A 16,046-nucleotide genomic window follows, 5' to 3' on the forward strand; every position below is an offset into this window, starting at 1 on the left:
TTAAAAAAAAAGAATATCGGAAAATATCATATCGGTTTTAATTAATTCAAATTTCTCCCGATTTTTTTTATTTGGAAAACCTTACATTTATGAATGCATCCAGCAGGGCATCACAATAAAATAAGGCATAATGTGTAATAATTCCATGACTGCAAGTGCATATGTGACCAGATTTTACTGAGAGCCTGCCACCAGCTTTTCACCAGAGAAAAACAAAAAAAATGTTTTATCCAAAATGAGTTAATAGCACAGGCAGACTCTTCACATACTAGAGCATGTCTAAAATAAGTGGCAGAGCTGAACTCGACATGTAAATATGAAATAAATGCTTAAATATGTAGCTAGGTGTAAATTAATGTTAGAGACCACAGAAGTGAACCTTTCAAGCCTGTTTTCTCAACTCACTGTTTTCTGCAAGACATTACTCTATAAGCCATATCTCCAAAACTGGTGGGTCAAACTGAACCAATGTCAATTTGAAGCTATGATTCCCTTTCATATGACATGAAAAAAAAACTAAAATTCAAAAAAAATCCAATGGCAGTCCCTCAGTCAAATTTGGCCGCATATATCGGTATCGGTTGATATCGGTATCGGAAATTAGGAGTTGGACAATATCAGATATCGTCAAAAAATATCGCTACAACAGAATATTCCCTGACTGTACTTCAGAACAGATAAAATCGAGACAAAGCATTTTGTCCCATGAAAGTGATAAAACTATCAAACTCTGCTAGAAATGGTTCCCAATAATTCTCTTTATATAAAAGCCAAGTGGGAGGCAGAAATACAACAAGAGATTTCACAAGAAGAATGGCTAGACGCCTGCACTGAAGTGCATAAAGTAACAAACTCTAATTCTTGGAGAGAATATCAATGGAAAATTGTAAGCAGATTTTTTAAGACTCCATTATTGACTGGTAGAGCAGGCACTACTCCTACAACTGAGTGCTGGCGGGAATGTGGTGAACAGATCGGTAATCATACGCATATCTTTTGGACGTGTCCTAAATTACAGCAATTCTGGAATAATGTTTTTAATGACATTAACAGAGTGTTTGACACTCAGATACCACAAGATTTCAAGACAGCTATTCTAGGAGTAGTGCCGACTGGGTTTGAAGGTAGGAAAAAGGTGTACCTCCTCCAGATATTGTTAACAGCGGCCAAATAGACTATCACAATAAATTGGCTAGGAAAACACCCTCCAACCCACGAACAATGGCTAAATAAAGTAAAAGAAATTAGAGACATGGAAGAAATTACTTATTTGGTGAGGCTACAAAATGAGCAATTTGTTAAGAAATGGACGCCCTTCGCGCGCATCGAGATTTAACATTACAAAGATGTATCTCTACGGAACCCCCCTGCCCTCTTTCCTTTTATTTTATTTTTATTCTATTTTATTTCTTTATTTATTTTATTTCATGTCTGTTGAATTACTCGATCAAGATGTTGTCTTTCATGTTTACATTTCTTCATTATTATTGTTGTTAGTATTATTTATGATTATTATTTTTCAAATGTGTTACTTTCTATGTTGCTGCTGTCTCCTTGGGGAGACAATTTTGTATTGAAGAGCTGAATGATGATATATGATGCATATGTATAAAATGTATTGTCTACCCCGGCAATGACAATAAAAACAATAAGTTGAAAAAAAGAAAGTGATAAAACAATTAGAGGGGCAACCGTTAACAGTTTGACGGCCGCTAATTGTTTAATCCAGTGTTCCACCGCTCGGAAAACGCTATACCCGACATTTGTTTAATGCGTTTAATTCGCCGTTTTAAAATAATTAAAAAGAAACAGCGGATTTATCCGGGACTTGATGACGAAGTCGTCGCGTTATGATGACGAAACTGGAAATCAAGTCATCATCTGGGCTGCTAGGGCTTCTGGGAAATTGAGCTCAATGTAAGTGGACGGGGGGTTTGTTTGGACTACAATGCCTCATGGAGGCGGATCCTGTAACGCATTGTAATGGCCGCTGGTGCTGATGATCATGACATGCCGACGGACCATTTTTCGCCGGATTTTCGTCGTTGAAAGCTGCAAATACTTCAGCGTATGCTCTAAAGGTAATAAAACAATCTCGGCAGCGTAGAATATTTGATTAAATAGCGGGTAACGCATTGTATGGAGTCAAACTGTATATAGTCAAATAATTGTGCAACTGCTGAGAACATGGCCAATGGGCAGGTCTTTCTTGTTCAGCAACACCTCCTACTTGGCTCGACCCGGTGAACCCTGTGCTCTCCATGCAGTGCCACATAACCACAAACGTTCTCACTGAGTCATTCACCTGGAAAGGATCCTGTTCAGGCACTGGTGTGGGGCGATTTCAGCCAACTACGTTCATACCAGGAGGTCTGCACCCAAAAAAAATGAAACAGTTTCAGCGAGGTATCCTACGACACCTTTCGCAGGGGCGCTAGGAAACGGTCTTCCCCACGAGGAAGTCTGCGTATTCCTTCCTGTGCAGAACGCGGTGCATTTTGAACGTGTTGGGTGAGGTGTCGGAGAATGACATCATGCGCTTGCGGAGCTCCTGGAAGGCGCCCTGGGACACCAGCTGCACCCGCATGGGTCCGATGCTGCCTTTAGTACGGAAGGACCTGTAGACAGCCGAGTCACGTTGGAGACACTGGTCCAGCTGGAGATTGAGATGAGGTGGTTGGCACAGACAGTGAGCAATGAGCATATGTTGGGTGTCTTATGTCAAGTTTCATCTTTCATTTGCGGACAAGACCAGACTAGAATATTAGCTGCATGAACCCTAGCATCCCTATTCTGACCATTACATATCTTGTTTTTTTAAGATATTTTTTTGCGTTTTTGCATTTATTGATATGGTACAGTAATTAGACAGGAAAGGGGGAGAGAGACGCGGCAAAGGCCGACGGGCTCGGGACTAACCCGCGACACGCCGCCAGGCCAGATCACCGGCCCAGGCAGTCGACTGGCTATTTGATGTACAACAAAGTGTATAGGGATTAAAGAGGTCAGTAAATAAACATCAACAATTGGAAAATGGCAGCTTAAGGTAGAGAAACAATTTACCCTGTAGCGTTGCTCCTCTGACAGATTCCTCACTCCTCTCAGCTCCACAAACACCTGGTAATGAGGATCAGAGCCTCCTATTGAATCACCTGCAATACAAACACCTGGTAATGAGGATCAGAGCCTCCTATTGAATCACCTGCAACACAAACACCTGGAACATCAGAGGAAAAATATGTATATTATGAAGACGTGCATCCACACTGTACCCCAATCCATGTTCTCAAATTCATACAGAGTTAAGTGCAGAATTCAGTGGACAATAGACGTTAGTAGGTCTTCAGCAGTTCTCTACCAAGGCATTTAGAAAGGCCTTTATGGACTAGAACTGGAATTAAATACTTGGGAATTTACATAACACCAACAGTCGACCAACTATTTGAAGCAAATTATCCTAGACTCATTAATAAGATCAGAGAAGATGTTGACAGATGGACGGTCCTACCCCTCTCTTTAATAGGTAGGGTAGAGACCGTGCGTATGAACATCCTACCAAGGCTGTTATACCCATTCCAAATGCTACCGATCCCAGTACCTACCACCACATTTAACTTACTAAATAAATTAATTTCACGATTCATCTGGCAGGGTAAAAGACCCAGGATCCGTCTCAAAACATTACAATTGGCCAAGACCGCTGGTGGACTAGCTCTTCCTAATTTAAAATACTATTTCTGGGCAGCCCAACTCAGACCTCTAACTACGTGGATAGAAAATGATGAATCAACCAGGTGGTTAAAAATTGAGAAAACTCTATGCACACAGTCACAACTAGCGGTCCTTCCCTTCTCAGGGAATAAAATAAATGGAGATGCTATGGGAGTTTGGTCTAGGTTCACAATTAAAATATGGAAGGAAGTCCAGAAAGAATTTAAACTGCCTCTACTATCGTCAGGCCTGTCTTCAATTGGGTGCATGGGAGGTTTTGTGCCTTCGAGGCTAGACGCTGGGTTCCAGGGGTGGAGTTTGCTACGCCTGAGGTTTGTCCACCAGTTATTTTCTTCCAATCAGTTAAAGTCATTTGAACAACTCAGAAACGAGTTTAATCTGCCCAGAACTGATTTTTATAGATACCTCCAACTAAGACACTATTTACAAAGACACGATGACTGGGACAAAATTCGAACCCCTTCGAGTTTGGAATGTCTTTTTATGGACATACAAAAGCATGGTTCATTCACCAAAGTAATTTCTATCTTATATCATACTCTGCTAGAAATGGTTCCCAATAATTCTCTTTATATAAAAGCCAAGTGGGAGGCAGAAATACAACAAGAGATTTCACAAGAAGAATGGCTAGACGCCTGCACTGAAGTGCATAAAGTAACAAACTCTAATTCTTGGAGAGAATATCAATGGAAAATTGTAAGCAGATTTTTTAAGACTCCATTATTGACTGGTAGAGCGGGCACTACTCCTACAACTGAGTGCTGGCGGGAATGTGGTGAACAGATCGGTAATCATACCGGACGTGTCCTAAATTACAGCAATTCTGGAATAATGTTTTTAATGACATTAACAGAGTGTTTGACACTCAGATACCACAAGATTTCAAGACAGCTATTCTAGGAGTAGTGCCGACTGGGTTTGAAGGTAGGAAAAAGGTGTACCTCCTCCAGATATTGTTAGCAGCGGCCAAAAAGACTATCACAATAAATTAGCTAGGAAAACACCCTCCAACCCACGAACAATGGCTAAATAAAGTAAAAGAAATTAGAGACATGGAAGAAATTACTTATTTGGTGAGGCTACAAAATGAGCAATTTGTTAAAAAATGGACGCCCTTCGCGCGCATCGAGATTTAACATTACAAAGATTGATGGACCCCCTTCCCCCTCTTTCCTTTTATTTACTCTATTATTTTTATTCTATTTTATTTTATTTCATGTCTGTTGAAATACTCGATCAAGATGTTGTCCTTCATGTTTACATTTCCTCATTATTATTGTTGTTAGTATTATTTATGATTATTATTTTTCAAATGTGTTATGTATGTTGCTGCTGTCTCCTTGGGGAGACAATTTTGTATTGAAGAACTGAATGATGATATATGATGCATATGTATAAAATGTATTGTCTACCCCAGCAATGACAATAAAAAACAATAAGTTGAAAAAAAAAAGAAAGGCCTTTATAACAGATATTTTCTAACTTTATGATATGTAAAATATTCTTTCAATTGGGCAATTTTCCCAACCTTCTCTCAAGCAATTCCTTTGTGCCCCCACTAGGTGGGGTGCACCTCACAATTTGAACACCTCTGCCTTATAAATACAACCAGAAGTTTGTATTATGATTAAGGCTGTCAAAATTATCACGTTAACGGCGTTAATTAATTGCGTTAAAATTATTAACGGAAATTAACGCATGCGCAGTCTTGGCAATTCACTTACTATGTGACTGCCTGGATGTGGAGGAGGAGGAGTGGAGAGGGGAGCACAGCGCACTGCACTGGCTGTTTCATGCTGCTGCTCTAGCTGTAGACACACCATGTGCGGTGCATTGGTGGTTTGTATGTCTATTCTTTTGGACACATTACGTGACGCACATTACGTGTATGGGGTTGAGGCAATAATTGACGTAAACAATTAGATTATAGCCAAGTTGGCAGTTGATAATAATATTGATAATAACATTGTAGCATTGTCTGTTCGGGACTGTTGGACTGAAAAAGGTGCACTTTGCGAACGGTGACTGGACATAACTGCGTCAGTTCAGAGGAATTAAAGGGAGCTGCTACTTCAGACTCAGAGTCAGAGATACTCACCCCTGGAATCCATTAGAGTGGTGGAAATGGAAGATTAACAGCCAACCAACGTGAGTTACATAAATCCTTTATTTCGGCGACTATCGTTCTCTCTCTCACTCACTCTGTATAACAATTGAAACACACCGACCCAGTTAGGGTAGGGTAGGGCCAGGCTTTCATTTTCAGGCCCGATGAGAACTACACTAATGTGTAGGGCTGTAGGCCATGTTGAGTTGGCCATGTTCCTTTGGTTTGATAAAAAGAAATACTGTATTGTCTGTTACAGAAAGAATGTTCCAATGTTTGCCATACTCTTATTTATATTGATGCTCTGTGTCAAAAAGTAATGAAGCTCCTCTTTTTTTGTCTTTGCCTGAGGGCATATAGTTTATTATTTAAGTTCTGTAAACTGAAAATTGTATATGGATTGTGGTGTCTCGATGGCAGAACACCGCCCAACAGGTAAGCGCACCCCTGGAGGCCAGCAGAGGCAGAGAGAGAGAAGAGCGCACCAACCTCTAGGGCGGGTCCTAGAGGGCAGGTATGTCCCGCGTCACATTCTTGATCAGCTGGAATGCGCGTCACCTGCGTTCTGTCAGAAGGGCGGGACAGTACAAAAGGCAGCTCTCTCTGCCTTAGTACAGATCCAGTCTCCAGGGGTGAAGCAGCACGCTATCGGGCGAGTTGGGCGGTAAGTCGAGCACCACGATTCACTACCCATTCTATGTGTAAACGTGAATAGATATTATACTTATTGTGTCCTGTCCTGTGTCCGACTATAGGCTTCTACGGCGCACTCAGTGAGCGCCTATCTGACGGACAGTCACATAACTGACTGGTGAAGAGGAAGAGGAAAGAGGAGCACATGAGGATGGAAACGGAGTAAATCCCTTAGTACAGCACATACGAAAACATGCACGGGATGGAAACGGAGTAAAATACCTTAGTACACAGCAGAGGAAGCGGAGTGACGCACTCATCCAATGCTGAGTATCCACTATACTTCCCGTGCTTATATATAGAGGCCGAGAGCTGCACCGACTGTTTGATCACGTACCTGCGTTCCCGTTTGCAACCGGCAGCTCTGCGGAGAGCGTGTCTGGCCTAAGTTGTACTCACTCATTCACATTCCTTGCCGAGAGAGTAAATGTCATGCCAACCTGGGTGAAGTCATATACGCACCTTTGATCGCAGTCCCGAGACGAGGTCCAGTGGCGCCCCGCCAGCACCATCAAGTGGGCGAACAAAGGAACTGAACTATCTGTGTTGTAACTCCCTACTGTGACATGCCATGCAAGTGAATCTGAAAGTACTATTCTGTTAACTGAATTCTGTGATTAAAAGCCTTGGAATAGGCAAACGTCCTTCTGTCTCCTGGGTGTGTGTACCAGTCACCACAGGATGAACCACAGAGCCTAGTGTAGGCTAGATTCAGAGACTATTCAGTCGAGTACTGTTCCAAACCCTCATGCAAACAGTTCAAGTTCTGTTCCTCTTGTGGTTTTATGTGTTAATAAGAAGAATAACACTATCCTATGAACCTACCACACTGGACTTGTTATAATAAATAAACAGAATACTACATAGGTATGTTAAAACAAATGTATATCCGCTTTCTGTCATTTATCTCTCCATTTCCACAACAATATACAGGAAAACATGGCATATTTTGGACATAGTCCGAATGGTGATTAATCATGATGAATACATTTTTAAGATGGGATTAATCTGATTAAAATGTATGATTGATTTAATAATTTGGCATCCCTAATTACGATATACCTGTACAACTCTTGAGAAAACAAAGAATAACCTAACATTGGTATGTATTTCTATTGCATAACATGTCTTTTATTTGATTTCTATCCTCAGTGAGAAAGACCGATGGGAGGCGATAACAAGTCGAGACCGAGACCAGATTTTTTTCACACAGAAAACACTGCGAGAGCTGGCAGGCTACGCTCCATTACTTAACAAAATAACTGTCTATAAGTACCAGACAGCTCTGGTATAATGTTAAAGGCGCATTCAGTGATTTGGAAAAAAACCCGGTCCACCCCGGTAACAAGATGTGCACATGCACACGCTCTACAGTGGGGGAAGTACGGAGGAAGGCCCCTCTCATCCTGATTGGATGAAGGCTTTGCCACCCAAAGCCCAAACTGAAACTAGGGTTTTTTTGACCCCAGGGGCTCACTGGGGACAGGGAGGAAGTCCTTATATGGTCAGCACACTTTATAGTAGGGAGGATTATCCAAAAAATAAGAAAAAATAAGTGATATTTGAATTAAGTGAAAACACTGAATATACCTTTAATGTGAATCCTCATAATATGGGTATAATATATTTATGTCTAAATTAGAAAAAGAGGTTGCGCATCAGCAATGGTTTTCAGTGGAGTTGCGCGTTTCGGCTATGCAGCCTTCATCAGAGCATGCTCTGATGACCAGCTGATCAGAGCATGCTCTGATGAAGGCTGCATAGTCGAAACGCGTAAGCGTTCCTTTTTGGTGTGTGCCAATAAAGAAATGGAAATGTGAGTACTTTGTCCACAGTTTGTTAAATTTTTGGATGTGCTACCTTTTTGGAATTTTTTAAATTCTTATTTTTTTAAATATATTTATTTCATTGTATTGTAGTGACTCGAGTGGACTCTGTGGGGGAAGGGTCTCGAGTCCCTTTGTCCGAGACCAAGTCAACTCCAAATCAAATTAAGGGCGAGACCGAGACGAGACAGAGTAAATGAAAATGTGGACTTGAGACGAGTTAAGGACTGGAGTACCAGTGTACCACAACACTATTATTATGCATTATGAGTCATAATGATTGTTATAATTTATGACAATAAAACACACATTCCTTTCATGTGTGAATGTAATCAGCCAGTGAAAAGTGTTTGACTGTTTGCTCAAGGTTCACTTTATTTGTCATTTCATTTCACATGTTTGCACAAAAACGAAAATCGTTTTTGTGCAAACATATATTAACGTATATTAACGTATTAACGTATATTAAAATGTATCAATAAAGGAAGAAAAGTGTCTGCCACTTTAAGGAAAATGTGTGCCGTTAACTTACCCAGGATTCCGCTCTCTGCGCAGCAGTAGTCGACCAGCTGAGCTCCGGGCCACAGAGCCACGGCCGCCTTCAGGGCCCCGAGGAACAAGACCTCGGACACCTTCTCCCCTCGCACGCTCAGCATCTGACCACGTCTGGAAGAAATCAACCGTTAAAGCGGTATCAGGTACGCAAAAACAAACGTCAAGTAACCCCAATTTATTTCTTTTTTTATTTAACCTTTATTTAAACAGTAAAAGCAGCGTTGAGACTAAAGTCTCTTTTACAACTGTGAACTGGCCAAGAGAAGAGGGAAATTATGTGAAACAGCTCTGCCAGTAACAACAAATACAGGACAATAATAATGTTGACAGACATAACATTCGTAAACAGGGAAATCTAAGTGACCAATTAAAAGATACATGTTCTGTCATATTCTACCTGTATTGAAACTCTACCAGGGGACACTGGTTGTGGAAACCAACCACTTTCACCACGTCTCCAATTCTGTATCTGTAACACAAACACAACAAAACAAAATCAAACTATCAGCGGATAATTTGGATCATTTTCTCTAAACTTCTTTCTGAAGCTTCTCCCAAATTATGGACCCAAAAGTGATGCATTGTTTAGGACCCTGTGATGCCTCAACAGCTGTTCCCGTAGGGCTGCAGTGCGAGTCCTGACCTGTACAGTCCCGATGCGTTGGTGACCACCAGCTCGTAGTTGTGTCCCTCCTGCACCTCCCCCATCAGCAGGGTGTCGGGCTGCTCGTCGTCCAGGCTCCCCTCGGGCAGGAACTCACAGAACATGGAGCGTGGACACAACAGGTAGCGCCTGGACACGTGTTCAGGCCACAGGTTCACCCCAATCAGACCTGCAGAGGCCCCCACACCACACACACACACAGTTACTACACCAACAAAATGAGCATCTCACCCCATACCTCTCCAATTAATCAATTTTATTTAGGACGGGAATCCCTTTAGGAGTTAAGGGGCTTTTAACTTTCAAGACGGGAAACCCTCTTGGGGTAGTTCTTGCTATTTACAGTATATAGCAGCATAATTTCTTTGTAATTTTTGAATAAATATAGCAGAAAACATTTTTAGAATCAGTCTAAAGGTCCCCACACACCGATTGCGAATTCTGATTTTTAAGTGGAGTTTCTCCATCGGTTTTCCGAAAAACGCGGCCGGTGTGCAACCACCTTTAATGGGTTAAATAATACCACAAAGGCAGTTCATTTATAACCCAGAAGTGCAGTGCGTGACATGCCCTTTTATACGATTATAATGCAACTCTAGCAGCCATGGGTCAGATTCAACTCATGGGTAAGACTTCATAATAATAAACTATTATTCAGATGCAAACAACTGCTTCAAATAACTTTCGTAACATTGTCAAACATTAGGTGTCCTACCCAACACCAGTGTTGAAATGTCTCAATGGAAGAGTAGGGAGACCACCTCAAACCATGTACTAGTTATAGTGTATTAACATACAGATTGGTTCAAAATACAAATGTATTCAATAAATGAAGTACCATAATGTAGCTTTAACATTCTGAATTCACAGATCTTCACCCACACGATTCCCACACGATTTGCTGGTAGTTGTTGTTACCTAATACCTACTACTTAAAAGTTTAAATTGTTGATGTGAATTAAACATTCAGAGGTGGTCAAGTAATGTGTGACTTTCAACCTTCAGTAGCGGCATAGAACGGTGAGTAGAAGGGCACTCCTTCACAGTAGTGCTCTCTTAACATCTCTCCATAGATCTGGTTAGAACCAGAGTCCACAGCCAGCACCAGGTGGAGCTGGGGCCACAGGCGCCTGGCGATGCCCCGGAAACCATCCTCGAAGTGGGCCCGGAGCTGGACCGCCCTCTCCAGGTCTGGTTTCATCAAAGCCTCCAGCCGGGCCCTCACCCCTGGCTCTAGGACCAGAGCGATGCTGACCGTCCCTCGCTCGATGTCATCCACTAGCTCCTGCCAGCGCTCCTGTAGGGGTGACATCAGACTGAAAGCCAAGGCTGGAGGGACAGCATGTGAACGCTGAGCAAAAGATATATCGTTGCTGTCGGGTGGAAACCTCCTATCTCCATATTCTAACTTGTGTTTTTTCGTAAATGAATGCCCTACTTGATCATACAGTACCACAGCGTCACACAAAATCAAAGGTTTGTAGATCTGCTACTTTTTAGTTGTTGTTTTTGTTTTATTGAAATCATGAAAAGTAACAGTTTTGGACATATGAGGTTTGTCTTAAAAATATAATATGAACATCATGATTTTCCCTTCAAAATAATATTATGGGCGGTTGGAGTCATCCAATCTCAGCTTTGTCTAAGATGTTTAGGACCACAAGAAAATCCCACACAGAGCTAGATCCGATCGGATTGTTCTTTTCTAGGTAACACTTCTTGAACAAACAGCAGTGTGTGAAGGAGTCTCGTCATGATGCAGGAACCAGAGACAACCATAGTGTGCGGCAGCTTCTCCAAAATATAAGTATAAAATGTGATCCTCTGAAAGTCTTAGAACGGTTTGATCAGCCCATATATTCAAATACGCAACAATTATCACATTATGTGCTGCCTTATATTATGTCGGTACTATACCTGTAAGGCACTGAAGGCATAGAAGACAGTGGAGGCAAAGTTGGACTCTAGTGTTCCCACACTGCGGTCCTTTAGTGCAAAGAGAAGGTGGAGGTAGAGAGTGTCCTTCTCACTAGGAACCTGAAATAAGACACAAACCAGAAAAGAAGATACACACACAAACAGACACTACTGTTATAACTACTGAAATAACAATTCTGAGGAATAATATGTAGACTAATTAATGACTAGCTAATTAAGAAGACTATTATTGTATATTTTGTATGACTGTTTGTCTGTATATGCAATATATCAGCAAAGATGGTCTCCGTTAGCGTGACATAAATAGGCAATACGACTTCAACTTGACTCTGTCTATATTTTATTTACCCATACTGTATGTCACTATGGAATAAAAATACATGGGAAAAAATATAGAGAAACTCAACACACATGATGTTGTTTCAAAGCCGTTTGACAGCTTTATTTATTAACTTTTATTCACCTGCAGCTCTGTGGAATTACACTTTGTTCTATTGTGTTCGGGTTTACGCACACACGGGTGCGCACACAGCCACACACAGGTCATGTTAGTTGTACCTCAAAGGCAGGTGCGGGGGTGGTGTATAGGTTGAGCATGTGCCGGGAAGAAGCTGGGGTGGAGGAGTTGGGTCCGATGGGGATGCCAGCTTTCGACTGGCGAAACGTGGGCGTATAGAAGAGCTTGGTGGTACGTTGCAGGCTCTCTGTGGCTGGGAACGCTCTCCGCATGGCATCCAGACACACGGCCACCCCCTGGAGAGAACACACACACACACACACACACACACACACACACACACACACACACACACACACACACACACACACACACACACACACACACACACACACACACACACACACACACACACACACACACACACACACACACACACACACACACCTTAGGAAAGTGCTCATTGTTCTATGCCAGTGGTTCTCAAACAGGGGTCCTTGAGAGACTTCCAGGTGGTCTCCAACTAACTGAGGAACTGTATAACAAATTAAGCACAGTCTGTTATTATTGCCAAAAACTCTATAAGCTCACAAAACGTCACATCGCTTATAGATCTGCTATTTTTGTTGCAAATGAAATGGACGCAATAGGGTCTGTGGCTTAAACTAATCATGTTTTTCAAATTGATTTGAAAATGTTGCACTTTGACAAAATATCAATCAAAATATCTGTAATCAGTGGTCTAGGTAGGACTCTCCAAAATTGGGATTGGACCCAATTGATCGGACCCAAAGATATATCAGGTATCAGTTAGACTTTTTGGGGCTTCCGACTCACCTGTAGGAAGAACTCTGTGTTGGTGTCCTTGGTGCTGAGGAGCATGGCACTGGCCCCTGACGTCCCGGACGTCATGGCGAGGATGACAGGCTTCTTGGCGATGATCACCTTCTCCTCACCGGCAGCGATGCGTTGGATCAGCTCGCGGTAGTGGTTGTAAGTGGTGACAGGATGACGTGTCCTGAACGTGGCGCTGTCTGAAATTATACCAACATGACAGAACCTGATGTTAATTAACACTTTTCTTTAAAAACTCGTATTAGCCAAAGTGCAACCTAAGACCCTCTTATCGTTTAAAAGTTAAACTATACTTGATATATCGTAGACCAATGGTTCTCAATGTGGAGTCGCGTGACCCTGGCCTGAGGGGACATTGAGGGGGTTCCAGGTGGTCCCCAGCTAAATGATTGATAGTTCTTTATTCTTCACCAATGACAGGTACATTATTAAGTAAATACAACAATAGTAATGTAAAAGAATGGCTAGTTTGATCAGTTTCACTTTTATCTCTAGTGTCAAACAACAGAAAAGGATCTGGACCAATTACAGACCAAATCATACAGACCTGGACCAATTACAGATCAAATGAGGAGCATTGGCCTAATGCATATCAAAATGGGAGTCCTTGACATTTAAGATATTGAATCACTGGTGTAAATTGAGTGACTGTCACTTCCATTATCATTCTGAATTCTCTCTTATTCTCCACTCCAGGGAATAATGCATTGGTGGTAATGCAGTCAAACATGTTTTCATGTTACATCACAGATGATGAAGGTCAACCTGTGCATATCACCAACATTTGAATATTCCCTGCATTTCACGCAGTGGCGTGCACAGATAGACACTAGGTGGTGCTAGAGCACCTAACCTTTGCACTTCGGACAGCAATGTGCCCTTTTGAATTTTATTTTTTTGTAGTGTACATTTATATGTGAACCATGGTGACATTGATCAATTCTTGATAAAATGCTTCGAATATATTATTTATGCCATTTTATCCAAGGCGCTTTACATAGATTGTGCATTACATTCACCCAGTCACACACACATTCATACACCGATGGCGGCGGAAACCATGCAAGGCAGCAACCAGCACATCAGGAGCAATTAGGGGTTCAGTGTCTTGCTCAAGGACACTTCGACACTAACTCTGGGGGAGCCCGGGTTCGAACTGGCAACCTTGCGGTTACCATCCAGCCACTCTACCCTGAGCCACTGCCGCCCTGTAAGTACATACTTTAAAACTTATCTTACCTTTGATAGAGCAGAAATCATACTGCTCTCCATAGCACGTGTGTTGGTGTTTACGCAAGCGCTTCAGCAGGGTCTCCTCTTGGACTTGCTTCACATTGAGCGTGTCGACCTCCAGTCTGCGTCTCTGTCGTTTCCCCAGCCAGCCGACCACTTTCACCGCTGCATACTGACTCAACAGGCTGCTGGGAGACCTCCGCTGCTCTCCTAGGAGACAGTTCCTCCAGAGGAGAGGCAGCATCGCAGCCGCGGACAGCACACCCGCCGCGGCCAGGAGAACAAATCCTGTGTGTCAGTTACACAACCATGCAACACACAATTTTACTGTACATGTCAATATGGATCCGATCTACGGCGGATACGGAAACGGCGTGTGAATCATGACCGGATACAGTAGGAGGGCTCTAGATCCGTCTGAAAAGTTGACAACAAATAACAAAACCAAACTTTCCACGGATACTGCGTGTGGAAAGCATATGTTGCGAACTTAGTGATACAAACTTAAAATACACAAATAAAAAATAAAGAAATACAGCCTATGCCCATCTGGCCACCACCTAAACAAATACATTATACACAATCGTGTGAGCAGAACTTATACATTGCATGTTTTCCTCCGAGGTGGAAAGCCTGGTGACCCGAGGTTACATGCTGCATGTGGATGTGGCACAGTGGCTGTAGTCTTAATCGAGCTGGTAATGATCGATGACTGATCCTTTTGTAGTAAAACAGGCCAAACATAATACACTGACTGTCTTTAATACAGCATCACCCACCTTGATTGAGTCCAACAACGGCAACAGCGATGGAGATGACAGCGACAGCCAGCTGCCACGCAACGCGAAACCAAGACGAAGTCATCTGGTCTAAGACATGTGAAGGTAGTGTCCACTGCATGTCCAGGGCTTCGAATGTTTTCATGAATAACTTTATTTGGCCTGCATTGCAGAAACGATTAGCCTGGGATCGAGACGCCCATATGACACTCTTGTATCAAGGCTAGATAAACGATCAAAGTTTCTTCATCTTTCTTCGACCTCACTTCGCAGTTTTGTGTGACTTCCGTGTTTTGTTTTCAGCATTCTTCTCTGATTGGCTAAGACAACGTCGACGTTGCTCTGTACGACACACCCCCTTCCAGAAAAGTAACTACAGTACTTACTTCTACTCCACAGACTGTACAGCTCAGAAGAAAATACAATGCTTTTACTCCACTACAATTATATGAAAACATAGTTGCTTTGGCTTTGTAATTTGCATTATTACCGGTATTACTAAACACACTTCAGCCGTATATTTCATTTGAAAATAGACTGAATATTAAATAGTTTGTATTGGAAGATACAATTAACTCAAACTAGGAACAGATGTTTATATTTATTACTAGTAGTATTATTAAACCAATGAAATGTGTGTTAAAAAATAAAATATACCACACTGAAGGCAACTTTGATATAAACCGTTAATTTGGAATAAATAGTACCGTAGGCTATTGTGCCGAATATAAGACAACTCTTATTATAAGACTCATTTGTCGAAAAAGAACATTGACTGTCAAATAGTCAAATAGATTATATGAGCCCGTTTTTTAGGTCTTATATTCAGGCCAATAGGGTAATTAATAGTTACTACTCTGCTATCTGCACAATTTAGATACTAGTACTAGTTGTGTGATCATTTAGTGTGATAAGTGATAACCTCCTCTGTATTATTTGCAACTAGGAGGCGGAGGAGGAGGAGGAAGAGAGGAAGCGAGGCGTGGGGGAGATCAGAGAGGAGAACTTGCAGGGAGGAAACACATTACAACAATAGACTGTACCGTTGATAGCGGAGGAGATAGAGAGTTCAGCCTGCATGGCACCCATCGCATTCCATTCACTACCTTTTCCAAGTGCGCAGCCAAGGACCAGTTCAACCAGGGACAGACAGACAGACGGACGGACAGACAGCCGTATAATGTAGGCAACAGCAGTATAAGCATGA

At 42.0% G+C, this 16,046-nt stretch overlaps 1 protein-coding gene across 2 annotated transcripts; it reads right to left on the reverse strand.

Annotated features, from left to right (window-relative positions):
• Positions 1-45: 45 nt before the first annotated feature.
• ghdc (GH3 domain containing) lies at positions 46-15,111 on the reverse strand. 2 transcript variants are annotated; one of them, XM_079493305.1, is made up of 11 exons: positions 14,840-15,111; positions 14,067-14,348; positions 12,810-13,006; positions 12,074-12,268; positions 11,495-11,614; positions 10,577-10,874; positions 9,557-9,746; positions 9,311-9,382; positions 8,891-9,024; positions 3,064-3,152; positions 46-2,656 (listed from the first exon to the last, which is right to left on the reverse strand). In XM_079493305.1, exons 1-11 carry the CDS (start codon positions 14,982-14,984, stop codon positions 2,435-2,437), a joined length of 1,944 nt encoding a protein of 647 aa, XP_079349431.1. In that variant the 5' UTR covers positions 14,985-15,111; the 3' UTR covers positions 46-2,434. The 2 variants fall into 2 exon arrangements, with proteins under 2 accessions (XP_079349431.1, XP_079349432.1); XM_079493306.1 differs by lacking the exon at positions 14,840-15,111 and adding an exon at positions 14,665-14,727.
• Between the last annotated feature and the right edge of the window lie 935 nt (positions 15,112-16,046).

Source organism: Electrona antarctica (assembly GCF_951216825.1).
Source record: "Electrona antarctica genome assembly, chromosome: 22".
NCBI classification, from domain to species: Eukaryota; Metazoa; Chordata; class Actinopteri; order Myctophiformes; family Myctophidae; genus Electrona; species Electrona antarctica.

Bases quoted from the DNA above. Each gene is read 5' to 3' on its own strand.
- ghdc (XM_079493305.1), bottom strand. From the start codon at position 14,984: ATGAAAACATTCGAAGCCCTGGACATGCAGTGGACACTACCTTCACAT. The intron at 14,349-14,839 runs GTGGGTGATGCT...ACTGACACACAG, and splicing joins CGTTGTTGGACTCAATCAAG to GATTTGTTCTCCTGGCCGCG. The intron at 2,657-3,063 runs GTAAATTGTTTC...CTCAATCTCCAG, and splicing joins CAGAGGAGCAACGCTACAGG to CTGGACCAGTGTCTCCAACG.